This window comes from Puma concolor, chromosome E1, assembly GCF_028749965.1.
Source record: "Puma concolor isolate L17-30 chromosome E1, mPumCon1.1.hap2, whole genome shotgun sequence".
NCBI lineage: Eukaryota > Metazoa > Chordata > Mammalia > Carnivora > Felidae > Puma > Puma concolor.
In genome coordinates this window covers 4,867,785-4,894,745 of record NC_141680.1, presented here as the reverse complement: position 1 = coordinate 4,894,745, position 26,961 = coordinate 4,867,785, and the positions used below count along the sequence as shown (strand labels likewise).

General features: G+C 50.8%; 1 protein-coding gene across 1 annotated transcript in view; it reads left to right on the top strand.

The window, feature by feature from the left end:
* The window catches only part of MYH13 (myosin heavy chain 13), a 64,353-nt gene extending 41,489 nt beyond the window's left edge, over positions 1-22,864 (top strand). Inside the window, exons 23-41 of the mRNA XM_086686029.1 lie at positions 2,121-2,363; positions 4,370-4,546; positions 5,151-5,296; positions 5,385-5,475; positions 6,976-7,365; positions 10,020-10,146; positions 10,221-10,339; positions 12,008-12,204; positions 12,589-12,772; positions 13,154-13,319; positions 14,457-14,581; positions 15,358-15,666; positions 15,742-15,945; positions 17,257-17,382; positions 17,663-17,833; positions 20,491-20,595; positions 20,684-20,779; positions 22,216-22,350; positions 22,754-22,864. Of these exons, the coding sequence (XP_086542155.1) occupies positions 2,121-2,363; positions 4,370-4,546; positions 5,151-5,296; positions 5,385-5,475; positions 6,976-7,365; positions 10,020-10,146; positions 10,221-10,339; positions 12,008-12,204; positions 12,589-12,772; positions 13,154-13,319; positions 14,457-14,581; positions 15,358-15,666; positions 15,742-15,945; positions 17,257-17,382; positions 17,663-17,833; positions 20,491-20,595; positions 20,684-20,779; positions 22,216-22,350; positions 22,754-22,768 (3,126 nt within the window). The 3' untranslated portion in view covers positions 22,769-22,864. The remainder of the gene's footprint in view (positions 1-2,120; positions 2,364-4,369; positions 4,547-5,150; positions 5,297-5,384; positions 5,476-6,975; positions 7,366-10,019; positions 10,147-10,220; positions 10,340-12,007; positions 12,205-12,588; positions 12,773-13,153; positions 13,320-14,456; positions 14,582-15,357; positions 15,667-15,741; positions 15,946-17,256; positions 17,383-17,662; positions 17,834-20,490; positions 20,596-20,683; positions 20,780-22,215; positions 22,351-22,753) is intronic.
* The last annotated feature ends 4,097 nt before the right edge of the window (positions 22,865-26,961 follow it).

Sequence of the window (26,961 nt, the reverse complement as noted above, 5' to 3'; positions counted from 1 at the left end):
TGGAGGCAGGGATGAGGGGGCTTGGTTTAGCCCAAGCACAGGTGCTTGCTGGGGGCAAGTCTACAAAGTGAATTTCTGCTCGCCCTCATTTGTCTCTGTCTTCCAGAAGGGAATGTCATCATAATTAAAAACTGTCCGGAATGCACCGGAAAATCATATAACTAAAAATAAAAGTAAATCACTAAAATAATTCAAAGGAGAAAGAGTAATCTTATATATATGGTTTTGATAATAGGATTCTACTAAAAAAAAGCTTTGAAGGTATGCATTTTTTAAGATTATTTATCTTGAGAGAGAGAGAGAGTGTGTGTGTGTGTGTGCGCACGCAAGCGGGAGAAGGGCAGAGAGAAAGGGAGAGAGAATCCCAAGCAGGCTCCGCACTGTCAGCACAGAGCCCAACATGGGGTTAAATCTCATGAACAGTGAAATCATGACCTGAGCCGAAGTTGGACGCTCAACCAACTGAACCACCCAGCCGCCCTGATAAGCATTTTTATTATTAAAAAAAATTTTTTTTCTAATGTTTATTTTTGAGAAAGAGAGAGGCAGAGCCTGACCGGGGGAGGGGCAGAGGGAGAGAGGGAGACACAGAATCCGAAGCGGGCTCCGGGCTCCGAGCTGTCGGCCCAGAGCAGGACGCAGGGCTCAAACTCACGAACAGTGAGATCATGACCTGAATCGAAGTCAACGTTTAATGGACTGAACCACCCAGGTGCCTCGAAGCATTTTTAAAATCAAGGAAATAGGGGAAACGAAACCATACCTAGTATGTGACATCCTGGTACAATAATTGTATCAATACACAAGATGCTTATCACTTGCCCTTTTGAATGAACTCCTAAATGCCTGGCACTTGCAAAGCATTTTCTCCTCCGTTGTTCACTTTCCAGTCAGTACAGGTGGTTATTAAGAGCATTTTCCCAAGCCGAGTGGGCAAGAGGACTAGTTTTGGAACCAGAGAGCTAGATTTATATCCCTGGCCCTCCACTTGATGGCTGTGCTGCCTCGGGCAAGTTTCTTAGCCTCTTCGTATCTCGGTTTCCTCATCTGTAAAATGGCCACAGTAATAGCACCCATGTCCTAGGGTTATGGGGAGGATCAGATGAGTCCCTGCATGCAAAATGCCTAGCACATAGTACATGTTCAGTTAACACACACACTTATTCTTATCCATAACCTTGGGATGTGTGTCCAGTTTTTACAACTCTTACATAAAAAGAAGTAGCCCAATTAAGTTTAAGAATATAATTAGCTAATCTTTGTCTGTCCAAGAGACTCATTACAGAGCCTTCTGGGATACATTTATATGTTATCACTTCGTTCCTGTCTGTTTTGAATTTTCTGCCCTGTGGCTCCAGGAGGCAGGGCTAACTAGGCATCGACAGGACTTTTCCATTGAAAGTGAAAAGGTAGTAATGTTTCAAAAATGCCACTTAGCTGGTGGTAGCATCGAGTAGATGAGTCGTTTTTCACCCCCTAGTAGATGGAAGCATGAAATGGCCAGTGCCCAAATCTGACAAATTTGCAGAAGCTTTATGAACTTCATGCACTCCTTTGTTTGCAATTATTTTAGGTGTTTTCTAGTAAGTGGATCTCCCTGGTGGTTTTTTTAAAAAGGTGTACACAAGGGCGCCTGAGTGGCTCAGTTGGTTTAAGCATCTGACTTCGGCTCAGGTCATGATCTCGCAGCCCGTGAGTTTGAGCCCCGCGTCGGGCTCTGTGCCGACAGCTCAGAGCCTGGAGCCTGCTTTACATTCTGTGTCTCCCTCTCTCTCTGCCCCTCCCCTGCTCACGCTCTGTCTCTCTCTCTCAAAGATAAATAAAGATTTTTAAAAAGGTGTATACAAATGGTATATAAGTGGTGTGTGTGCATCTGTGCCAATGAGTGTGTGTGCACGTGTGCGTGTGTGCACATGAATGTGTGTGTGTGTGTTTGCATTTAGACATGTGAGTGTGTGTGTGTGTGTGTGTGTGCACGCGAGTGTGTGTGCAGGTGCATGTTTGTGTGTGTGACCTACTCCTTGGCTTAGGTCTAGATAGTGGGCTTTTGGAGGGCAGAGCCCTTCCCTTGTAAGGTTTGCCGAGAGTCTGACCAAAACACAATGACCTGGCTCTTTCAGGAAACAGAAAATCTGATGGACGCCGAGGAGCGGTGTGAGGGACTCATCAAAAGCAAGATTCAACTGGAAGCCAAAGTCAAGGAGCTGAGCGAGAGGCTGGAAGAGGAAGAAGAGATGAATTCGGAGCTGGTGGCCAAGAAGAGAAACCTGGAAGATAAATGCTCATCCCTCAAGAGAGACATCGACGATCTGGAGCTGACCCTGACAAAAGTGGAAAAGGAGAAACATGCCACTGAGAACAAGGTGGGCAACCCCAGGGGTCCCCAGAGTGTCTGGAGCTCCCTCTCTGTGAGGAGGAGACATTGCCTGAGGTCAGGGGTAGGAACGGACGGACAGTTAGTGAGGTCCCACCCAGTCCTCTCCTCTGCCTCATTCTGGAGCCTGGAGACTCTGCTCAACCCTCCTCCTGCCTGGCTGGCTGCACCCCAAACTTCCAGCCCCAACCCATCCTGCACAAAGGAAGTGATCCTGGAGAAGAAGGATGGCGTCTTATTCATCATCACTTACATTTGTCCCAGGAAGAGCAAACCCAGGTGCCTCCAGGGGCCAGGCAGACGATGAGGCAGGCAGGTGGGGACAGGGGCAGAAAGCTGGATCACACCAAGCGCTCGCAGGGACGTGGGGCACAGGGACTCTTGTGTGTTACTGGCAGAGTATGGACTGATGCAGCTTTCAGGAAAGCATCTGGAAATACTTGGTCACATTAAGAATCCACATACCCTTTGAGCCAATGATTCTGCTCTTGAGTGTCTAGACCAGGGAATTCTCCCAGCAGCCCAAAAGGGGACACATTCAGTAGCATCGCTTGTGGTGGGGGAGAGCCAGAGGCAGTATCAGGGTCCACACTGGGGAGCGGACATTTGAGGAGTAGAAGATGCCCATCAGGGAGTTCTACAAAGCCAGCAGGAACACCAGGCTTGTACACACAGGGCACCAAGATGTATACGAAAGACCTAACGCTGAAAATAGGAAAATGAAAGGTACAATACGATACCATTCACGTGAACTAAAAATCACATGTACGCACAAGAATACACAGTTTACAGAAACAAGGGAAAAATGCAACACCTGATTCACATCGTAATGGTTGCCAATGAGATAGAGCAAGGGATAGGGTTGACCTGGTGTGAGACGACCCAGAGTCAGTGTTGGTTAGACAACCAGGAGTAGGGAAAAGGGACAATCAGGAGGGGTGGAGATTGTGGCAAACAGAAGGGCATTTGCCCTGTCCAAGACGGCAGCCATGACTTGGCTCTAGCCAACTGCCTCCCGGTGGGAATGGGAATCCATTGTCGCCAAAGCCTCTGATTTTCCATGAGAAGCCAGGAGTCCAGATCTTATGTGAAATTGCTTTTCCTTTTTCCACCCTGGTAACTTAACTCAAAAGTTGTAAACTGTTACATGGACTAAAGAAAACATGTCTTCGGCCAGATTCAGCCCACAAGTCAGGTGCTTAACAACCTCTGATCTGGAAGGGTGTCGTACGTGGAACAAAGTTTAATTTAAATGCCTTGCAACTTCAGGGACGCCTGGGTGGCTCAGTCGGGTTAAGCATCTGACATCGGCTCAGGTCATGATCTCACGGTTCGTGGGTTCGAGCCCTGCATCGGGCTCTGTGCTGATGTCTCAGAGCCCGGAGCCCGCTTCGGATTCTGTGTCTCCTTCTCTCTCTGCCCCTCCCCCATTCATGCTCTGTCTCTGTCTCAAAAATAAAGAAACATTAAAAAAATAAAATAATAAATAAATAAATAAATAAATGCCTTGCAACTTCACATTTGGTTCCCCGCCTTCTGCTTCTTGACAGCACAAGACTCCCATTCTGGGTGCTCTTGCATAGCACTGCATCTCTTTCCTTATGCTTCCTACCTTATTCTAACCCCCAAATTCTCATTGATATATTATGATAAATACAGATTGATCGGTTGTCCTTCAGAGGCACCCTGTCTGTATCTATCAATATGCTGCCCTGTGAGATCCCTAACCCTCTCTGAAGGAATGTTCCTAACGGGAGGATTTGAGGCTCTCTGTGCAGGCCAGTCAGGAAGATTAAGAATTCATAGACTGCCAGTTTCAGGATGATACACCCAACGACACACTAAGCACCTGCCAGGGAGGTAAAGAGGCAGTGGCAAAAAAAAAAAAAAAAAAAGAATGAAAAAGAGAAAGTAAAGAAAATGAACAATCTAGGTTCTGCTGGAAGCCCCTGACTTCATTGTTTGCACGATTCGATTGTGTTGATACTCTTCCAGGTAAAGAATCTTTCTGAAGAAATGACAGCACTAGAGGAAAACATTTCCAAATTGACCAAAGAGAAGAAGTCTCTGCAGGAGGCCCATCAGCAAACATTGGATGATCTCCAGGTTGAGGAGGATAAAGTCAACGGTCTAATCAAAATAAATGTCAAGCTGGAACAGCAAACGGATGATGTAAGGAGATTTTACCACTGCGTTCTAAGAGCTATTGCTTGCAGAAGCACGGGCAAGAGGGGGGTGGGGGTGGGGGTGGGGTGGGGTCCAGCTTCTGATTCTGAATCAGAATCCCTGAGTCTGGACCTCAGCCCCCTCCACAGGAGCCTGGAATGTTGAGTGAGACCCTTAAACTCTTCAGCCTCCGTTTCCACCTGTTGAAATGGATCCACCTCGGAGGGTTTCCGTGGAAAAAGCTCAGGAGGTGGAGAGCGTTCAGTAACCATGACAATGACCATTGCTCCCCATCGTGTTAACATTTTTTTGTTCTCGGTGCAAGAACCGCGTCTGAGGTTTTTCAGGTTTCACTCACGGTTGTGGCTTGAACTTGTCTGGATGGCATCAGTTTTTCTGTTCCTCACACGCCCTCGTGCACCCACACACGGGCACACTCACTAATTTGCACTCATCACCCCCCCCCCCCCCACCACCACCATGCATGTGAGCGAGGGAGGAGTGACCGTGTTCAATCTAGGTCCTCAGAAGCCGTGGGCGGCCACACTGGCTCAAGGGGCGAGCTCATGTTCTCCCCGGGGTCTCAACCTTTGCACCCACGTCTCCCCAGCTTGAGGGCTCCTTGGAGCAGGAGAAGAAGCTCCGGGCGGACCTGGAGAGAATGAAGAGGAAGCTGGAAGGAGACCTGAAAATGTCCCAGGAATCCATCATGGATCTAGAAAATGATAAGCAGCAACTAGAGGAGAAATTGAAAAAGTAGGTATTTCATGTTTGACCTCTGTGTTTGAGCCTGAAAGCCAGTCGACCCCCTTTAAAAGGCTTGTATTTCGTGTTATATTTGCAGGAAGGAGTTTGACATCAGTCAGTTACAAACCAAAATTGAGGACGAACAAGCACACGGTTTGCAATTACAAAAGAAGATCAAAGAACTACAGGTGGAAACATCAAAACCTTCCCCACCCTGAAAACCCTTTGCAAGGGTCCCTCCTGCCCTTCTCCCTTTGTTTCTTTGTTTCTTTAGCTGCTGGTTTTCCTCCTGTCCTCAGAGCCAGAATGTCCTGTCCTTCCCTTTATGTCTCTGAAATTAACACCTTAATTTTCTCAGTAGCACATAGGCAATCTCCTTGAGAATATTACAGTGTTGCCTAAATGGGATTGGTAAAGGTGCTTTGATCACCACCAGTGAGCTGGGTGCTCTCCACATCCTCTCAGAAGTCACTCCTGGGGCACCTGGGTGGCTCAGGCAGCTGAGCGTCTGACTCTCGATTTCAGCTCAGGTCATGATGTCACGGCTTCATGAGTTTGAGCCCCGCATTGGGCTCTGCACTGACAACATGGAGTCTGTTTGGGATTCTCTCTTTCCCCCTCTCCCTGTCCCTCCCCAACATGTTGTCTCTGCCTCTCCCAAAATAAATAAATGAGCTTAAAAAAAAAAAAGAAGTCACTCCCACTCTCAGTGGGATGTGTATCCTCCGGGGTCTTTTGCTGTGGATTTATGTACATTGATCTAGGCATTGTGAGTTCAAACCCCACGTTGGGCATAGAGATTACATAAAAATATAATCTTTTTTTAAGAAAAGACCCAAAGAAACTAATAGGATATATTAATGCATACATATGTATATGCACATATACATTAAACTATAAAGGAAAAAGAACATTGAACTATATATATTTACATATATATTTATGCGTGTAAATATATTCATTAAATATATGGATATTTTATATCTCTTAGTTTAAATATGATACCACAGAGGCTTTGGTTCTGCAACTTGCTCCTTTCTTTTTTTTTTTTTTTAATTTTTTAAATCTTTATTTATTTTTGAGAAAGAGAGAAAGAGAGAGTGAGAGCAGGGAAGGGACAGAGAGAGGCACACACACACAGAATCCGAAGCAGGCTCCAGGCTCTGAGCCGTCAGCACAGAGCCCTATGCGGGACTCGAACCCACGAACCGTGAGATCATGACCTGAGCTGAAGTTGGATGCTTAACCAACTGAGCCACCCAGGCGCCCCACAACTTGCCCCTGCAGACCTGTCTGTGATAGACATGGGTTCAGTCTAACCCTTCACGATCTCCTGGAACACGGCCCCATCATGGTGGATTTGACAAGTCCCATATTTTTTTTTAATTTCTTTTAATGTTTTATTTATTTTCGAGACAGAGAGAGACAGAGCATGAGCAGGGGAGGGACAGAGAGAGAGGGAGACACAGAATCCGAAGCGGGCTCCAGGCTCTGAGCTGGCAGCACAGAGCCCGACAAGTCCCATATTGATGGACATTTAGACTGTTTCCAAGTTTGTTCCTCACTAATTTAATGTTCTAGCATATCCTTTTCTTTGTGATGCCTACCCTCAGTCCCTCACCACCCTGCCCCTTCCAAAGAGGGCTACTCCCCCCTCCCCAATATGCCTGATGCCGTGACTCTCTCAGGCCCGCACAGAAGAGCTGGAGGAGGAAATCGAGGCAGAGCGGGCCTCCCGGGCCAAAGCAGAGAAGCAGCGTTCGGACCTCTCCCGAGAACTGGAGGAGATCAGCGAGCGGCTGGAAGAAGCCGGCGGGGCCACTTCCGCCCAGATCGAGATGAACAAGAAGCGGGAGGCCGAGTTCCAGAAGATGCGCAGGGACCTGGAGGAGGCCACCCTGCAGCACGAAGCCACGGCGGCCACCCTGAGGAAGAAGCACGCGGACAGCGTGGCCGAGCTGGGGGAGCAGATAGACAACCTACAGAGGGTCAAGCAGAAGCTGGAGAAGGAGAAGAGCGAGTTGAAGATGGAGATCGACGACCTGGCCAGTAACATGGAGACCGTCTCCAAGGCCAAGGTACCTGACTCCCTGCTCGTAGCAAGTGTGAGGCAGTCACATCCACCTGCCCAGGGGGCAGATGTAATTTGATGCCCACGAATTCATTTCCCCTTCTAAACCGATTCTCCCCCAATTCTTCCTGCTCCCAACACCCGAAATCCATTCCGGTCATTCAAGCTTGACCCAATGATCTCCTTGCGATGCAAGGTCTCATCATCCTTCCCAGAGTCTCAGAAAGCTTTCAGAACCTTCCAACCCATCTGGCATTTTCTACAGCTAAATCGATTGATGGGTTGTACCAAAGGGCCTTGCTGGGCATGGTTTTCTACATGCCACTTCCTCCCTAGCCACCGTGTTAATCCTGGGTGGCATTACCAATGTGAAGTTATGCGTGAGAACAGGGGCGGATCCGAGTTTTGTGCCGCTCGAAGTAAAACTCAGGAGGGGAGGGGCTCTTTAAGAAAATGTACTCAAAATTAGGGGCACCTGGGCGGCTCAGTCACTTGAGCGTCCGACTTCAGCTCAGGTCATGATCTCGCAGTTTTTGAGTTCGAGCCCCGCGTCGGGCTCTGTGCTGACAGCTCACAACCTGGAGCCTGCTTCGGATTCTGTGTCTCCCTCTCTCGCTGCCCCTCCCCCTCTCACACTCTGTCTCTTGCTCAAAAATAAATTTAAAAAAAATTAAAAACGAAAAATAAAATGTACCCAACATTATAAATACAAAGTTAAGCACAAAAGTAAATATTCATTTAGAGTGAGAAAAACAAATCAGGTCCCCGTCTTCTGACACCTCTTCGGGCCATTTGCCAGAAATGCCTCCCTAGAAATATATTCTTCTCCTTGCATGCAGCTTCCTTCCCCACCTGGAACCTTTTATAGCCACCTGCATGATCTAGGGCCCCTGGAAGTGAGGGTTGTGAAGCTCAAACCTCAGCAGATTCATGGTAAAGCCGCTCCTGTGTGACTTCAAGACAAACCTTCCTCACTGCCTGACTGCCACTCCTTTTTCTCTCTTGCTTGCCTCCCCGGTTTTCTGCCCTTCTTGGCTTTGTCCTCCCTCTCAGGAGTTATGTATTCTCTGTCTCCATCTCTGTCCCTCTCCCCCGTAACACACAGGCCAGGTCTCAGGGTTGCCTGGGTTAGGAGTGAGGATGGCAGCACCCACACGCAGCACCGCCTTGTCACCTCCCTTTCTCCGTCATGCTTCCCGCTCTCGGTTCTCAATTTTAAAATCCAGTGGAGGGGCGCCTGGGTGGTGCAGTCGGTTAAGCGTCCGACTTCAGCTCAGGTCACGATCTCACGGTCCGTGAGTTCGAGCCCCGCGTCGGGCTCTGGGCTGATGATGGCCCAGAGCCTGGAGCCTGCTTCCGATTCTGTGTCTCCCTCTCTCTCTGACCCTCCCCCCGTTCATGCTCTGTCTCTCTCTGTCTCAAAAATAAATAAATGTTAAAAAAAATTTTTTTTAAATCCAGTGGAGGAAGTCTTTTATATTGCTTTATTTTTTTAAGTTGTTGTATCCTTTGATTTTGTTTCTCCTTGTGAGTCTGCTGTCTCTTTTTCAACTACCCCAGATAAAATTATTTTATGTTCATATGTCATTTTCTCAAAGATATCCTAAGCACTTTGAGAACTTCCTTAGAATCTAATATCTCTGCCTCTTCTTTTTTTTTAAATGTTTGTTTGTTTTTGAGAGAGAAAGAGAGAGCACAAGCAGGGGAGGAGCAGAGAGACAGAGGGAGACACAGAATCCAAAGCAGGCTCCTGGCTCTGAGCTATCAGCACAGAGGCAGAATCAGGGCTTGAACTCATGAACCATGAGATCATGACCTGAGTGGAAGTTGGACACTCAACTGACTGAGCCACCCAGGTGCCCCTACCCCTGACTCTTCTGCTGCCGTCTTATACTTCACAGTCTAAGGAAAAATATGCACTCAATACATTTATCTTGTGTTACATGAGGCGGGAGGAAGAAGTCGATAATATATGCAAGGTTTTGAAACAAATTTCACAAAAATACAGGCCAACTAGAGGCTATAGGAGTGACTCCCTTCCTGCTATCTCTACCATACAGAACCTTTTGTATAATCGAGTGAAATGTTCGACACTGTCACCTGAATATACTGCTTGCAAACAAATCAGAAGGTAATATTATTCCAATGGCAATCGAATTACTTACATTGCAAGAAGATTCTGGGGTTCCTTTGAATAGCATCTCCTCAAAGGTGTCTTTTATAAACCAATCAATACTTAGCTACCAAAACCCTGTTGCTCCAACTTATTGGGGCGAAGCAGTATTCACAGACAGAAAAAAATAAAGCAAATCTGAAGTGATTGTAATTTTTTAAACTGACATTCAGGGAGCCTCGGTAGCTCAGTCGGTTAGGCATCTGTTGATTTCGGCTCAGGTCATGATCTCGGGGTTCATGAGTTCGAGCCCCATGTCGGGCTCTGTGCTGACAGCCCAGAGCCCGGAACCCGCTTCAGATTCTGTGTGTCCCTCTCTCTCTGCCCCTCCCCTGCTCACGCTCTGTCTCACTTTCTCCCCCAAAAATAAACATAAGCAAATTTGTTTTATTTTACCTGACAAGAAGCCTAAGCCACCATACTTCCCAGTTCAGTCCTGGACACCAGAAACCCATTTTTCCCATTCGTGTTGACTTCTTTCTTAAAAGAGTAACATGGAGAGAATGTGCCGGACCGTGGAAGACCAGTTTAATGAGATCAAGGCCAAGGATGACCAACAGACACAGCTGATCCATGATCTGAACATGCAGAAGGCAAGACTGCAGACCCAAAATGGTAAGGATGGGCAGGGCCCAGGGGTGCAGCCACAGGAGAGGACGGTGTGCAACACTCATGCATCTGTTCGGTAGGGGAGCTGCGCCATCAAGTGGAAGAGAAGGAGTCTCTGATTTCACAGCTGACCAAAGGCAAGCAGGCCCTCACCCAGCAGCTGGAGGAGCTTAAGAGGCAACTGGAAGAAGAAACCAAGGTAAGAATGCCTCTTTCTGGAACAGTCAGAACCTGAGAAGCCACAAAAAATGGTTGGAGGCAGTGTGACCGCAGGAGGTAGAAAGCTTCTCCTCTGCTGCATAGGAACCTACAGGAACCTGTTCTCTGAGATTACAGGACTTTGACCTTGGATCTCCTTCCTCAGAGCCAGGGTGCCCCATCCTCTGGGTTCCTCTGCTCCCCACGAGGTGGTCTGATAAACATGCCTCTCCAGCCAGGGCATCCCCGGCCCCATTCACTGCACCAGCTTGACTTCCTCTACCTCTCTCTGTGTATCCTTTCCCCCTGCTCAGCCATTTATCCTGACCACCCGAAACGCCCTCCTCTTTCTTCCACATCACTCATGTATCACCTGCTACAACACCCGCTCTTAAGCTCTCCTCCTCCAAAAACACCGCATGGCTTTAGGGACACATTTGGGACACGTACATAAATATGCACATCATCATCATGTTCTTGACTTCGATATCGAGATATTTACGTCCATCATGCCCATTCCCTCCCCCGCACTGATCTATAAATGCCTAGGCAAGAATAATTTTTCCCTCGTGGTAAACAGTAGGTACAGTGCGTAGAACAGTGCACACAGCAGGTGCCTAATAAATGCTGCCGATGTGTGTTCAAGCGTTAGAATGGGAGTCCAGGAGTCCACAAAGCTGCATTCAGTGATTTTTGAGGTTGCCATGCACCGGCCAAGATTTACAAGGCAATCTTTCAGAGTTCTGCCGAGCTCCGCATACCCTTAAAAAAAGAACGAGCACTTTTTGTCTGCCATCTTCCTGTCATATGCTAAGGGTCTTCAGCGGGCTGGGGTGGGGGTTGTGGCAAGAAGCAGAGTACGAACAAGCAGCGAGAAGATCCACTATAGGAACGAGGCTGTCCTCAGGCCGGGATACAGTAGCAGCTAAGCTCAGGGAAAGCTTTCCCTAACATTGCATCAAACAAGGAGACAATCATTCCTTTCTCGTTCTGTTTCGATTCTTCTGATTACATAAGGAAAAGATCTCAAGTTGGACACCATCTCTCTAGCAGGTGCTTATTTTCGTTATACAGAGAGGAGGCCTCAGCCACAGAGCCACGGCCGAAAGTACCTAGCTAGAAGGTGATGGATAGATAACTCGGCTTTATCTCCATGGCGTTTATTCTAACGGTTCCCTCCTGTTTATGGCAAATGCTAACGCTTTGCGATTTAATGCAGTGTAAAGGTTTACTTTTGAAATGCACGTATTTAGGGGCGCCTGGGTGGCGCAGTCGGTTAAGCGTCCGACTTCAGCCAGGTCACGATCTCGCGGTCCGGGAGTTCGAGCCCCGCGTCAGGCTCTGGGCTGATGGCTCAGAGCCTGGAGCCTGTTTCCGATTCTGTGTCTCCCTCTCTCTCTGCCCCTCCCTCGTTCATGCTCTGTCTCTCTCTGTCCAAAAATAAATAAACGTTGAAAAAAAAAATTGAAATGCACGTATTTAAATATAATAAGGGAGTCAGCTTTAAAAAAATTTTAAATGAGACGGGATGTATGGAGGTGTGGCAAAGCTTTGTGAAGGCAGCTTGGGAATGGTTCACGTTGGGAAATGCTGGTTTAAAGTGGAAATACCTTAGCTTGGAAGATGGCCAGATAGACGTCTTTGCAGCCTCACCATCATACTGTCGCAGGCCAAGAACGCGCTGGCCCACGCCCTGCAGTCCTCCCGCCACGACTGTGACCTGCTGCGGGAACAGTACGAGGAGGAGCAGGAGGGCAAGGCCGAGCTGCAGAGGGCACTGTCCAAGGCCAACAGCGAGGTGGCCCAGTGGAGGACCAAATACGAGACGGACGCCATCCAGCGCACAGAGGAGCTGGAGGAGGCCAAGTACGGGGTCCCGGGCTACGGCGGGAGAGGTGACCCCAAGACACAAGTGAAGAGACAGAGAATTCTTCCTACCTTGAGAGACTCTCTCTTCCTTCCTCTCCAGACCCTTGAGTTTTCTTAAGCTTTCAGACGGGGCATCCCTGTCCCTCCCCTGGGACTGTCCACTCCACCTTGTTGCTTTGGTGGCTTCTCGCTGGCCTGCTTTGCCACCCAGCACTTAGCAATTCTTCAGGTGATACCTAGACCCTGTCCACTCATGACCTTCCAAGTCTTGGTCTTACCAAGTTCCAGTCCTGAACAGACTGTTCCTCCTCGTCCGGTCTAACAGGTAGTTCTGAAATAGTCCACCTTTGCCAAGTGGGGGGGAAACTCTGGTTCTTTTAGGAAAAAGCTGGCTCAGAGGCTCCAGGAAGCAGAGGAAAACACAGAGGCAGTGAGTGCCAAGTGCGCCTCCTTGGAGAAAACCAAGCAGAGGCTTCAGGGGGAAGTGGATGATATGATGCTGGACTTGGAACGCACCAACACAGCCCGTGCCATCCTGGACAGGAAGCAGAGAGACCTGGATAAGGTCTGCCCCCCGAGAGCCCCGGCTTCTCACGCTGGGATGTGTGAGATGCCCACACATCAGGGAGACCCTCTGAGCAGCAAATCACGGTGTAGGCGGTCGGGATTTACAACGCCTCTCTGCTTTTGTGACTGTCTCTCCAAAGTGAATTTTTAGAGCAAGCTGATTCAGGTTCCCTTGGAGAACCCAAACACCTATAGGAACCCAGCAGATGGCCTGTGGGAATAGCAGAGTCTGGGGCCCGTGATCTAGACCTGTTTCTTGGGGCCCCAGGACAGGAGGGTGAAACCCTGGCATTGCTGACACAAGCTTCCTTGTTTTCATGGGCTCTCCCGGGTCCCCTGGCCCTTTCTGCTGCTTACGTGTCCCTTGGTCATCTCCCAGGTCCTTGCAGAGTGGAAGCAAAAGCTGGACGAGAGTCAGGCTGAGTTGGAAGCCGCTCAGAAAGGATCCAGGTCACTTAGTACTGAAATCTTCAAGATGCAGAATGCCTACGAGGAGGTGGTGGACCAGCTGGAGACACTGAGGCGGGAGAATAAAAACCTGCAAGGTGATGGGGCGCTTGGGAGGCTCAGTCCGTTAAGTGTTCGACTCTTGGTTTCGGCTCAGGTCGTGATCTCACAGTTCGTGGGTTCGAGCCCCGTGTCGGGCTCTGTGCTGACAGCGTGGAGCCTGCTTGGAATTCTCTCTCTCTCTCTCTCTCTCTCTCTCTCTCTTCTCTCTCTGTCTCTGCCCCTACCCATCTCATGCTGTCTCTGTCTCTCTCCAAATAAATAATAAATAAGCTTTAAAAAAATCTGCAAGGTGAGCTCTCTCCGCACCCCAGGTTTGCACCTGTACCCCTTCTCGCCTCCTCCCTCTTTCTTCTTCCCGCTGTCCCTCAAAACCCTCCCATCTGTTCAGCTGACCCCAGAGCTCAGCCCTGCTCATGTACAGCAATCACACCAAGGTCTCATTCTGCAGCACAAAGGGCAAAATGAATTGCTAAGCTCACCTCTTCTTGGAGAACAAGTTCCCCCATGGATTCCGTCTCTACGTGGCGTTGTGTCCTCCAGCATATCACTAAATCCCTTAGGACCTCAGACCCCTGATCTGCAAAATCAGACCAGATCCTACACCCCCTAAAACTCCTTCTGGCTCCGAAAGACGATGATCCTATATTCTTTTTTTTTTTTTAATTTTTTTTTCAACGTTTATTTATTTTTGCGACAGAGAGAGACAGAGCATGAACGGGGGAGGGGCAGAGAGAGAGGGAGACACAGAATCGGAAACAGGCTCCAGGCTCTGAGCCATCAGCCCAGAGCCCGACGCGGGGCTCGAACTCCCGGACTGCGAGATCGTGACCTGGCTGAAGTCGGACGCTTAACCGACAGCGCCGCCCAGGCGCCCCTGATCCTATATTCTATGCATCGTCTCCACAAATTTCCTTTTCTGGCCCTCACCGTGACCCTGTTATACACTTTGTGAAGTGTTAAGGGCCACAGGGTGTTGTTCTTACCACTCCTCTCTGCAGAGTTCAGGTGAGGCAACAAACCTGTGTCCTGCTGACCCCTCACCTGAAGGGTCCCACTGTATCCTGTCCTATATAAACGTGAATGCGTCACCCATCCCCAAAATCCCTGGCAAAATGCCTCGCCTGTCAACTGGAACCAGATGAAACGATCTAAATCGAGCCTGTCCTTTGCAGAAGAGATTTCCGACTTAACCGAGCAGATTGCAGAGACTGGCAAGAATCTGCAGGAAGTGGAAAAGACCAAGAAGCAGGTAGAGCAAGAAAAGTCAGACCTCCAGGTGGCCCTGGAGGAGGTGGAGGTAAGTGTCTGGGGCAAGACAGGAGAAGCTCGGGAGGGCGGGACCCTGAAGGAGGGGGGACTGACTAGACCATGACTTTGGGGCTGTCTCCTACCAGGAGATGCCAAGGCTTCATGGGAATTAACATCCAGCCATCCCCGGGGAAACAGCTGTGCTGTGTTTCTCCTCCCGGGGCCCCTCCAGCTCAGCTCATCACATCACATCTCCCCTTTTGAAAATAAATAAATGTGTTCATTATGCCCTCAGTGTCTTCCTCCCAGGAAGCAAGAATCCATCATCAAACATCCTGAGAGCTGTCTCAGAATTCCTCGGTTTTGACAGTCACACACAACCATCTTTGGCCACGGGGACTTCTGTAAAGGCAACATATAGGCTCAGTGTCCCGATGCCCTGATCAGTGTGGCCAGCGCAGGGCGGGTGGACAGTCGAGCTGCGTCTAGGGAAATTTGCATAACGCAGGACGACCGGAAAGCAATTACCCTGTCATTTTGGAGAATAAGTGGCCCCTGACTTATGGTCACTTAGAATAGACACACCCAATAAAGGTTTTACTAACTCAAAAAGATGCTCCGTCCTCCCCAGGACATAAAATTGTTAATGACAGATACAAAGTTTTAGTTCCAGTTTCATTACTGGGAGGGTCATTTGGGGGCAAATTGCGTGACCTCTGGCTCTCTGTAAAACGGGTAGAATAACACCCGTTTTCTCGTAATGGAGACGAAAACAGCCGTTTGAGAAGACAGCTGCCCACCCAGTCACCCGTCTCCTTTCATCAGGGTTCCCTGGAACACGAGGAGAGCAAGATCTTGCGCATCCAACTGGAGTTGAGCCAGGTGAAATCCGAGCTTGACCGCAGGGTCACTGAGAAGGACGAAGAAATCGAGCAGCTGAAAAGAAACAGCCAGCGGGCCGCAGAGGCCATGCAAAGCGTGCTGGATGCCGAAATCCGGAGCCGGAACGATGCCCTGAGGCTGAAAAAGAAGATGGAGGGAGACCTCAACGAGATGGAGATCCAGCTGGGCCATTCCAGCCGCCAGGTGGCAGAGACCCAGAAGCACCTGCACACCGTGCAGGGCCAGCTCAAGGTCAGCGCGCAGGCCCTGGCGGACCCGGGGGGCTCTCGGCCTGGGCTCCGGCCTCACGCCAGGTTTTCCCCGAAGGCTTCCCAGCTGCACCTGGATGACGCCCTGAGGAGCAACGAGGACCTCAAGGAGCAGCTGGCCATTGTGGAGCGCAGGAATGGCCTCTTGCTGGAGGAGCTGGAGGAGCTGAAGGCAGCCCTGGAGCAGACCGAGCGGACCCGCAGGCTGTCGGAGCAGGAGCTTCTGGACGCCAGCGACCGTGTGCAGCTCCTGAACTCGCAGGTACGTCCGTCCAGAGGGGCACGGGGGGGCAGGCAGGCCACCCATACAGTGGAAGGAAGCACCCTCCCTTCCTCCCAGACCAGCGGTCAAGAGCAAGTTGCCTTAAGCTTTCGTTCTTGGAATAAGTACGCTCCAGATGCCAGATTTCTGAGCTGTCTTTAAGCTGAAGATACAAGGTGATGCACGTTGTGGGGAAATCAGAGAAGGCAAGGATGAATTATTACATAACGGGACTGGAGGAGGAGACATCCAAGCCACAACCTTGGAAAATGAGAATTGTCTTTCAAAATAATTATGTTGTTACATTTGTAAAAGTTTCTTTAATTTCTTTGAGTTTACTTATTTATTTTTGAGAGACCAAGAGAGAGAGAGAGAGAATCCCAAGCAGGCTCTGCACTGTCAGCACAGAGCCCGATGCAGGGCTCAAACACGCAAACTGTGAGATCATGACCTGAGCCAAAATCACCAGTCGGCCGCTTACCCAACGGAGCCACCCAGGCACTCCAGGCACCCCTACCTTTATGAAAGTTTTTTTTTTAATTATTTGTTGCAAAGTATAGACAATACAAGCACATGAATAGAAGAAAAATAGCAGGGCGTCTGAGTGGCTCAGCCAGTTAAGCGTCTGACTTTGGCTCAGGTCATGATCTCATGGTCACGAGTTCAAGCCCCACATTTGGCTCTGTGCTGACAGCTCAGATCCTGGAGCCTGCTTCCGATTCTGTGTCTCCTTCTCTCTCTGTCCCTCACCCACTCATTCATTCTCTCTCTCTCTCTCTCAAAAATAAAACATTAAAAAAATTTTTAAAGAATTGTTTCACATTTTAGGGACACCTGGATGGCTTAGTTGATTAAGCATCCAACTCTTGATCTTGGCTGAGGTCATGATCTCACGGTTCATGAGTTTGAGCCCTGCATCAGGATTCTCTCTCTCTCTCTCTCTCTCTCTCTCTCTGTGCCCCTCCACCCCCCTCAAAAAAAAAAAACAAAAACAAAAACAAATTTCACATTTTATATACTTATGTCTACCCATCCTTTCTTTGTTCCAACACCTCTTACTGAATAATCTATTCTTCCTCATTTATGGGAAAATCTACTTGTATCATTTAACCAATTATTTTATGTGCAGTTCTTGCGTCTGTTTCAGGACCTTGTGTTCGGTCAAGAATAAAAGAGCATCCAGCAAATCCCCGTGTGGGAAATAAGAAACACGATCATGATATGTTTCCGTCCCCACCCAACTTTCTCCCTCTCGGTTATTTCGAGCGTCCAAATACAACCTATACCTCTGGCATCTGATTCTTTTTATAGAACACGAGCCTGATAAATACCAAGAAAAAACTGGAAGCCGACATAGCTCAGTGCCAGGCGGAGGTGGAGAACTCAATGCAGGAGTCCAGAAACGCAGAGGAGAAGGCCAAGAAGGCCATCACGGATGTGAGCTCCGTTCCTTCTTTTCAGAGCAAGTGCTTGGCTTGGTGGGGAAGGGGCTTCTAAGCCGAGACCAGGCAAGTGGGTTTTGTCTCCGGCTGACCTGCCGTCAGCAGAGGGAATGAGATGAAGCCTCCACAGAGACAACGTGGGGAGGTGCCTCGTGGTGCAGACTGAATGAGGGAGGCGGGACCAACACGCTCAGTATTGACCTTGACGGCATCCTCCCGGTGCGCCGGGTAGGGATGCCAGGTGGCCCACTGATACTTTCCATGCGCTTAATCAGGCGGCCATGATGGCCGAGGAGCTGAAGAAGGAGCAGGACACCAGCGCCCACCTGGAGCGGATGAAGAAGAACCTGGAGCAGACGGTGAAGGACCTTCAGCACCGTCTGGACGAGGCTGAGCAGCTGGCCCTGAAGGGCGGGAAGAAGCAGATCCAGAAACTGGAGAACCGGGTAGGGCGGGTAGGGCAGCGGCTGGAGAGGACTCTGGCTCTCCAAGTGATATCGGATTTCGCCACCTGGGGCACAGCCGCTGTCCAGACATTCGCTGCTTCCCACAGCCCAACACACAGCCCCACCCACTTTACAAGGCTTATGCCTGGGTAGCTTCGGGGTAATGACCCTTGCAAATGTTCACGTCCTGTTTTCATGGGAACTGGGACCCACAGAAATAAGGGGGAATATACTTCACATTCTTAAAATCACATATTTGGTGGGAGCCCCATTTGGGGCCAGCCTCCACTTTGGTGAGCAGTGGCCCGACCTACCTAAAGTCTATAGTGTCTCTTTACCTCTGGCTCCTGTTCCTTTCCAGCTCTCCCAGTCCCAACGCAGTCCAAAACACTGTGCTCCTTCCTAGACTGGCGCTCCCCCCACTCCCCTCCTCCCCCTCCCCCCTCCAATGCCCGCAGGAAAATTCACCTCCTTGCCCAAGGGAATCCTGCCGTTTCATTATCTGCGAACTTCTTTGTGTTTGTTTTCCTTTCTTTGCTAATTTCTCCGTTGGTTTCCTGTACCCATTGCTTCTCCTTTTAGACCTGTGAAGGTTCTTATTTCTTTTGTTTTGAAAATGGGCTCCACTACCAGTCGAAGTTCTGGAAAAGGGCTGGGGTTTGGGGGGAGTTTGTAGAAAGTCCCTGTTGTCCCAGAGGGAGGAAATGGAAACGTAGGTGGGGAAGGGCGGGAGGGGCTGGCAAAGGGAAGGAGATGACCTCTCCCAGCAGGGAAGGGCCTCAAATGCGGTCAGTCTTCATGCCAGCCTCCCAAGGATGTCACCAGCACGTACACGCTGTAAAAAGGAACTTTTGGCTAAAAACGAGGCAGCTGTGGACATGTGAGTAACAAAAGTCAACACCAGGGGGCGCCTAGGTGGCTCAGTCAGTTGAGCATTGGACTCTTGATTTCTGCTCAGGTTATGATCTCACGGTTTGTGAGTTCAAGCCCCGCATCAGGCTCTGCGCTAAGCGCTGTCCTCCAAAATTCTTTAAATGCTTCTTTTTAATTATTCCCAGTCATACAGTGTTAAGTGAATTTAGGTCTGTCCTTCTCACGGATCCCTCCACTGAGGGAGGGATTAGATCCCATGTCATCCTCCATGATTCTTTGATTCCTGGGTTGGCAGGGAGCCCTCCTCGGCCAGCCTCCCCTCGCACACGAGGCATCTCGACTGGCCTCCAAGATCAGCCACCCAGTTATCTTTAGTTCTGTAAACCTCGCAGAGGCCACAGGAGCACTGCCAGGAGCACTCACGTTTTGTAGAACCTAAAGCTTCCCAGAGCTTGCAGGGTGGCCAGGAGTCCCAGGGATCTGTTTTGGGACAGTGCCCAGAGTTACCCCGTTCCACTGGTGGATTTCAAGGTTGACCTGGTGAGTCCACAAGGCCTGAGCTGCCCCCGTCTGTGGCCGTCTGTGGGATTCCCGGGGACTGGCTGCCACGGTCCCTGGACTGTGGAGTCGGGGCTAGTTAGTGACCCGTGTTCTCAGTGGCTGACCTATCCTCTCAAGACTTCAGGAAAGGCAGAGGCAGCTATGAAATGAACAACACCTATGTAGCGCTTTATCAAACATACTTGCACATACTTTGATATTTTTTTAAGTTTAATTGAGAGAGAGAGAGAGACTCAGCACAGTGGGGGAGGGGCAGAGAGAGACGAGAAAGACAGAATGAATCCCAAGTAGGCTCCACACTGTTAGAACAGAGCCCGATGTGGGACTCGGTAAGATCATGACCCGAGAGGAAACCAAGAGTCGGACGCTTAACCAACTGAGCCACCCAGGTGCCCCTCGTTTGTCTAATTGATCCCCACATTTGAGGTAAGTGGGGAAGGAATTATAATGTCCATCCTAGACACATAAGAACTCATTCTCAGGAGCAGCCCCTGACCTGCTCAGCATCAATCAGCTGGACCAGGCCCTTCAACACACCCAGACCGTTCCTGGCCCAGGCTCTCACCATGACCCACACATTCTCATTAACCAGGAATCAGGGCCACCCCAGATGGTCGTTGCCAGCTTCGCCCGCGGGGACAAGTCGGGGCCAGAGCACAGGCCTCACCGGGCTGCTGGCCCCACAGAAAGAGGCGTCTTATGCAGAGCCCGGCTTGATAGCCCAGCCGTGTGCCCCTAAGAGCTGTCACTGCCCAAGGAGGACATCTTGCTATTGTTTGCACAAAGCCACTGCACAGACCGTGGTGGCCTTGTGACCAAAGTGTGGTTCCTGAGCGGGGTGCCTGGGTGCCTCAGTCAGTTGATCCTCTGACTTCGGCTCAGGTCGTGACCTCACGGATTGTGGGTTCGAGCCCCGCTCGGGCTCTGTGCTGACAGCTGGGAGCCTGGAGCCTGGAGGCTGCTTCGGATTCTGTGTCTCCCTCTCTCTCTGCCTCTTCCCTATTCACACGCGTGCTCTCTCTCTCTCTCTCAAAAATAAACATTTTTAAAAAATAACTAAAAATAAATTAAAAATATGGTTCCTGAGCATGAGGAGGAGACATTTTTACAAACTATCATCAGAGGATCCCGAGTTTGCCCGAAAATGCCCCCCACTCACACGTGTGCAGGAGAAGCACAGGGGCTCCGACCCGGATGCTGTGCTCTCTCCCCCCCAAACCCAGGTGCGGGAGCTGGAAAGTGAGCTGGACGCCGAGCAGAAGAGGGGGGCCGAAGCTCTGAAGGGGGCTCACAAATATGAGCGCAAAGTCAAGGAAATGACGTACCAGGTAAGGGGCTCCAAAGCCTCCGCGAGCGCCAGCCCCCTCGGGAGCAGAGGAGGGTCTGGGGGACCCTGGCACGGCGCTGTGTTCGCAGGCTGAGGAGGACCGCAAGAACATCCTTAGGCTCCAGGACCTGGTGGACAAGCTTCAGGCCAAAGTGAAGGCGTACAAGAGGCAGGCCGAGGAGGCTGTGAGTAGGGGGGCCCCAGCACCCCCAGCCCAGGGCCACGTCCACGGATCCAGAGGCCTGGGGTTTTACTTGTAGGCTGCTGACTCAGGGACACCTGCCCTTCCTCCCTCCCCTGGTTTGTGTCAAACAAGCCTGTCCCCCAAACCCCAGCTGCACCTCCTGGGTGCCTCCCGCCTCAGTCTCGTGGCCAGCCCCCTCATTTTATCCCCTATCCCCACCCTGCCGGCCTCACTTTGCCCTGACACTCCAGCCAGCTCAGCATACCCCACAGCCTCACCTTAAACCCCCCTACCCTGGTTCACGGCATCTCCCCTTGCCCCCATCCCTGGTCCCCAGGGCCTTATCCTTCCTGCCCTCTCTAATTGCCACCCACCACCCTGATCGGATAGACCTAAGGGAAGTTACTAGCAGGAACCTTCGGGGGGGGGGGGCGGGCAGGGGGATGGTAAGGGGGGGTACTTTTTATTTTACAGAAAAGGAATAGTTTTGGAAACTCTAGGTTAAACAGGGTTGAACTGGTTGCTTTCAAGGATTTCTCAGATTTTTTAGGTGACGTGAAATGCACTCTTCAAAGTGGACAGAATATTCTAGAACGTAGTGTGGCTCACCCTTAGTGGAACTCGGAACCGTTTTTTTTTTAAATGTTTATTTATTCTTGAGAGAAAGAGAGACAGAGCATGAGCTGGGGAGGCACAGAGGTGGGGTGGGGGGGCACACAATCTGAAGCAGGCTCCAGGCTCTGAGCTGTCAGCACAGAGCCCGACACGGGGCTTGAACCCACGAACTGCAAGATCCTGACCTGAGCCACCCAGTACCCCAGAACCTTTTATTGTATGTAGAGCAGCCCACCAGACTGGTGTCCTGAGGAACAAAATTGGGGAGACCCTGCTGTCGACAAATGACTGAGCATATATGGTTTCTCTCCTTGTCCTGTTTTCCTCCGTGCCCAAGGGGCTGGCAGTTCCATCCTGACCACAAGGAAGCAGATCTGAACTGATTAAATGGGGGAGGGATTTGTACCCATTGGATTAGCACAGTCGCAGCAGGACTTCCCAGGAGGCCACCTTCTTCAAGAACTGTCAGATCGCCCTTGACAGACGTGCACGGTGGCCAGGCCATAGGCAGACAAGGGCTGGAGGAGGCCAGGGCCGGGGGGGGGGGGGCGGGGGAGGGTTGGGCTACTGGCCTCTGACCTTCCAGGTGCCTCGGGAGGACTCGGGACTGGGGTCCCCGCCAAAGAGCTCCAGTGGGGGTGTTAGCACAGAGTAGGGATGTGAGGGGACAGGCGGGGGTCCTAGGACAGCAGTACCCTCGAGGTGATCAGACAGCATCGGCCATCAGGGGCTGGGAGTGTCCCCCAAGGCCCCGCAGGGACTCGGAGCCTCAGAGCCAGAGTGAAGGGCTTCCTCAGCCTCTAGCCCCTCTGTCTTCCACAGGAGGAGCAGGCCAACACACAGATGTCCAAGTGCCGGAGGGTCCAGCACGAGCTGGAGGAGGCGGAGGAGAGGGCCGACATTGCAGAGTCCCAGGTCAACAAGCTCCGGGCCAAGAGCCGAGATGTGGGGAGCCAGGTGAGAGCAGACGTCCCGAGACCAGGACCAGGGGAGCACCCCTGGGAGAGTGTGGAGGACGTAGGTTGCAGCCTCTTCCCCGCTGCTGGCCCTGAACTCACAGATGCCACGCCTTGGCCAGGCCCAGGGTGGCTCCAGGCTCATGGGGCAGAGGGGGACAAGGGGGCCAGACATGTAATCATCCCTGTCCCTCTTTGTGGTAAGAGGCACTGCCCAGGAAGCCCCTACTTTCTCGGGGGGGCTCGCCCATCCTCAGGGGCTCCCGGCTTTGTTTTTATAACGTGCAAGGGGGAAACCCTGCCACTCCGTAATCTTTTTCGTGCCTTTCCGGCTGTTCCACATGAAGGCAACAGTCCACCTTGCCTTTGGTTTGACTCGTTCCCTAATTGTTTTTTTCCCACAGAAGATGGAAGAATGAGGCCTTCCGGACGCCCATTGCCACGGGACGCCTCAGGAGATGGACGGTGGCGGGAGGCACAATGTTGTGAGGAATAAAATCTCCTGACTCCTCGTCTCTCCGGCTCTGTGTGTTCATTATCTGTGTGTTCATCCATTCTGCTTGCTCGGGGTGGTTTAAGAGTCTGCTGTGCATATAAAGAAGTAAGGGCCCAACCTCCTCAATTCTGCAGACAAGGAAACGGAGGTCCTTCTCAAGGCCCCCAGAAAGCAGCCCCAGTCCAGCCCTCCCAATAAGAGTAATGATAGCAATGCAAACACACAGAACGAGTTTGTTCATCTCCAGCATTCACATGTGCATGTTTGTTTTCCTTTCCATTCAAGCCACGAAACAAGCCAGCCAGATCAGGCCAATATTGATGCCCTCGTATCTAGAAGTGTTGCAGACGGGCTACGGCTTGTCCCGTGTTGAGAAGATAAGATCACAGTTCTTCAGACTCACCGCACAGCACATAGTCTCACACGGTGGGTTTTGCCTCCACGTAGGCACGTGGTGTGGTGGTAAAAGCCACCCCAGGGTGCCAACCTGCGTGGGTCCCAGACCTCCCCGTCGCTAACTAGCTTGGTGATTTGGGGCAAGTCACTTCATGACTTTAAGCCTCAGCTACCTGGCGTGTAAAACGGGGGTGTAACAATGCACTTTATAGGGTTATTTTGAGAAATAAATAAGATAATAAAGAAGCACCCTTGATCTAGAGCCTGGCACACAGTTAGCATTCCAGGGACCCGTCATCACAGTGGGGAGGGGTAAGCCTCAGGACATGGGTGGAGTGTAAGACTTGGGACCAGATGGACAACAGTCTGGGGTTGGGCTGTGTCTCTAAGGGGCTTCCGCTGGTTTGAGGACTTAATTACACCATGCAGGCGTGGGGGAGGAGGGTCATCAAAAAAATTCCTCTAGAATTCCATTCCCTTCTGACATCCCAATAGGGGCCCCTGGGTAGTTCAGTCGGTTGAGCGTCCGACTTCGGCTCAGCTCATGATCTCGAGGTCTGTGAGTTCGAGCCCCACGTCGGGCTCTGTGCTGACAGCTCAGAGCCTGGAGCCTGCTTCCAATTCTGTGCCTCCCTCTCTCTCTGCCCCTCCCCCGCTCATGCTCTGTCTCTGTCAAAAATAAATAAACATTAAAAATTAAAAAAAAAAAAAAAAACAACAGAATCCCCATGGGCTCCAACATTCCCCAGTTTACTCGAGGCTCCCCCCAACGATGAGCCACCCCCACACGTCTGCACTTAGCTCCCCACATCCAAGCTCTGGGCCCCCAGATTTCTGAGTTAGAAAGAAAGAACGTTCCTATAACCTTCCCAGTGCATTCCAGTGTCTTACTCTACATCAGCATCCTGGTCCTTGAATGAAGGGATGCATGAATGAATGAGAATCTTCCATACCTAGACACCAAGTATGTCCTGATGAGAATAAAAAAAATTTTTTTTAAGAAAGTTCTTTTCTAAGGACTGGAATAAGAAAAAAGAGGCTCCTGTGTTGAGTTTTATTTCCCGGCATCTCCTTACCAAATTCCAGGGAGAGCCTCACTCAGACTCTTTGGTTCAGCCCCTCTGACCCCTCTAACTCTCTGGAAAAACCAAGAGGGTGGCAGAAAGTTCCTCGCCTCGGGTCTCCCGTGCAGTGACGTAGAGAGTGCATAGGACCAAAGTGTGCGTTCCTGTCTTGGCGTGTCCTGCTTTCTAGAAGTCCTTGGGCAGGTCAGGTAATGTCCCTGAGCCTCAACATGGGGCTGGAAGTCTTGGCACTATACCCACGGACAGGATGGGGTTGTTGGAAAATTCCTATGTGATACTGTGCAAGGAGTTTCCTCACCTGCACAGTACAGAGTGAACCTCAGGAGGCACTGCTGCTATTTGCTCACAATAGTGGCAACGATAATGACATTGTTGCCATTATCATTGATCACTATTGTTCAGTCTAGAAGCCCAACCACCAAACCGTGCTTTGGAGAGCAGAACCTCCCCCTAGCCTACAGGGCTTTGCTGCCACCTCCTGGCTGTAGAAGGACACACTTGCCATCATGGGAATGACCTTGAGACTCCACTCCCAGACATTAGACATTCGGAGCGCTGGAGGTATCCTTCGGAACCAGGATCATCTGGTCCAGGCCCTCCAGTTTTGCAGATGAGAAAATTCAGATTAGCGAGAAGGTCTTACAGTCCCTGAGGATCCCCCAGGAAAGGGCTCCCTCGTCTGAGTGTCCATGGAAGAGGCCCCTGTAGAATCTCGAGATGCAGGGCGAGCACCAACCAGCGGTTCCTGGTGATGCCTCTGGCAACAAAGGCTGGGGCCACTGCCAGGGGTCTGCCCCCCAGACTCCTTCTCCTTATGCCAGAAGCTTTGCCAGGCTGGAAAAGCAGGATTGGCCCCAGGGTGGAGGGCAATGCACCTTCAGAAACACCCTGCTGCCCCTAGCAGGGGAGGTGACCAGATCCTGAATGCCTTTGGGATAAAGGTGGCCCAGGGTGGTCCCAAAAGCCATGTTCCTTGGCCCTTTTCCTAGCCCCTAGACAGAGGATCAGGGTGTCCACGACTCGGCGAGATACCCAAGGACAAGACCGGTGCCATTTGACCTTCAGACCCCTGCGGTCTCCTGCAGAGGCTGAAAATGGCCAGCTTCCTTACCCTCTGGCTTATGAGTGGGTCCAGCCAATGCCACGTTGAGATAGAAACGCAGAAGGAAGGAGGAGAGTGAGGTCAAGAGTGTTTGTTCCCTCGGTCCCTCCCTGCAGATCCGCAGGGAAAGGTCCCATTTCTGAGCAGACGTGCCACTCTCCCCAGACCCCTCTGTCCCCATCTCCGGTGACTGGTCCTCAAGCCCTCAATGCCTGCACATTCACACCCAGGGTCCCGGGACCCGGATGTTATCGGGCCTGGAGTCCAGCTGCACCTCTACTGTATCTGGGTACCTAACCGCACCTCTGTAAAGCGCATCTCCGGAAAACCTCACATCATGCTAATGTGGACGTGCCCTCTACTTCCTGCTGGACTGCTGCCCGACACAAGACCTATTTCACCTATGGCCCCCGCACACCTATTTCAGGGCTCCCAGACCCTCCTCTGGAGCAGAACCAGCAGACCACGCCCAGGAAGAGTTGTGGACCAAGAAGAGGCTGCAAAGGAACCAGAGCGTTTATTTGAGGTTTTAGGATTGAAATCCGGGAGGCACGCCAGCCTAGCAGAATCAACAGGCTCATAAAGGCAAAAACCACAAGGTTACAAGGAGTTGTTTTCAAAGAATGATGATCGGCCCTGACACAGTTAAACTGTTTACTGCAGGACTGGCTATTCAGCTAGAAGATGCAACATTATCTCTATTTCAGTGCAAAGTAGAAGGGTGTGTTCCAGGAGGCGGTGGTGGTGTAATTCACAAGCTGCAAGGAACAAAGGTGAAAAGTCCAAGGTGTTCCAAAAATTGCAACAGGAGGGGTTGCTTAGGCCCCCTTCCTCAGTGTCCTCCCTGCCCCATCCCCAGGACTCTCTGGAGGGGCTTCCTGCACTTGGCAATCTCCTTTTACAGAGTGCTACCTGGCTTTGCCCACGGACATCTTTGGATCGTAAATTCCATCCAGATAGTTAATTACACATTCAGTTTCACTTCAACCTGGTACAGACCCTCACCAAAATCAAGCTTTCAGGATTGCTTCCAGGTTCTCAGCTCCCCCCTACCCCCCTCTACCCACCCGCCTTTTTTAAAAATTTAAACCAGAACAAGGGGTGCGTGAGTGGCTCAGTAGATTGAGGATCTGACTGCCACTCAGGTTATGATCTCTCTGTCCAGGAGTTCGAGCCCTGCGTGGGGCTCTGCTGACAGCTCAGAGCCTGGAGCCTGCTTGGGATTCTGTGTCTCCCTCTCTGCCCCTCTCCCGCTCACATTCTGTCTCTCTCAACAGTAAATAAACATTAAAAAATCTTTAACTTTAAAAATTAAATTATATAAACTTATAAGGGGATAAAATATATGAAAAGCAAAGGCAATTTAATGTTTATTTGGGGAGAGAGAGAGAGAGAATGAGAGAGAGACTGGAAGCGGGGGATGGGCAGAGAGAGAGAGGGAGAGAGAGAATCCCAAGCAGGCTCCACACGGTCAGCGTGGAGCCCGACGCGGGGCTTGAACTCACAAACCGGGAGATCGTGACCTGAGCTGAA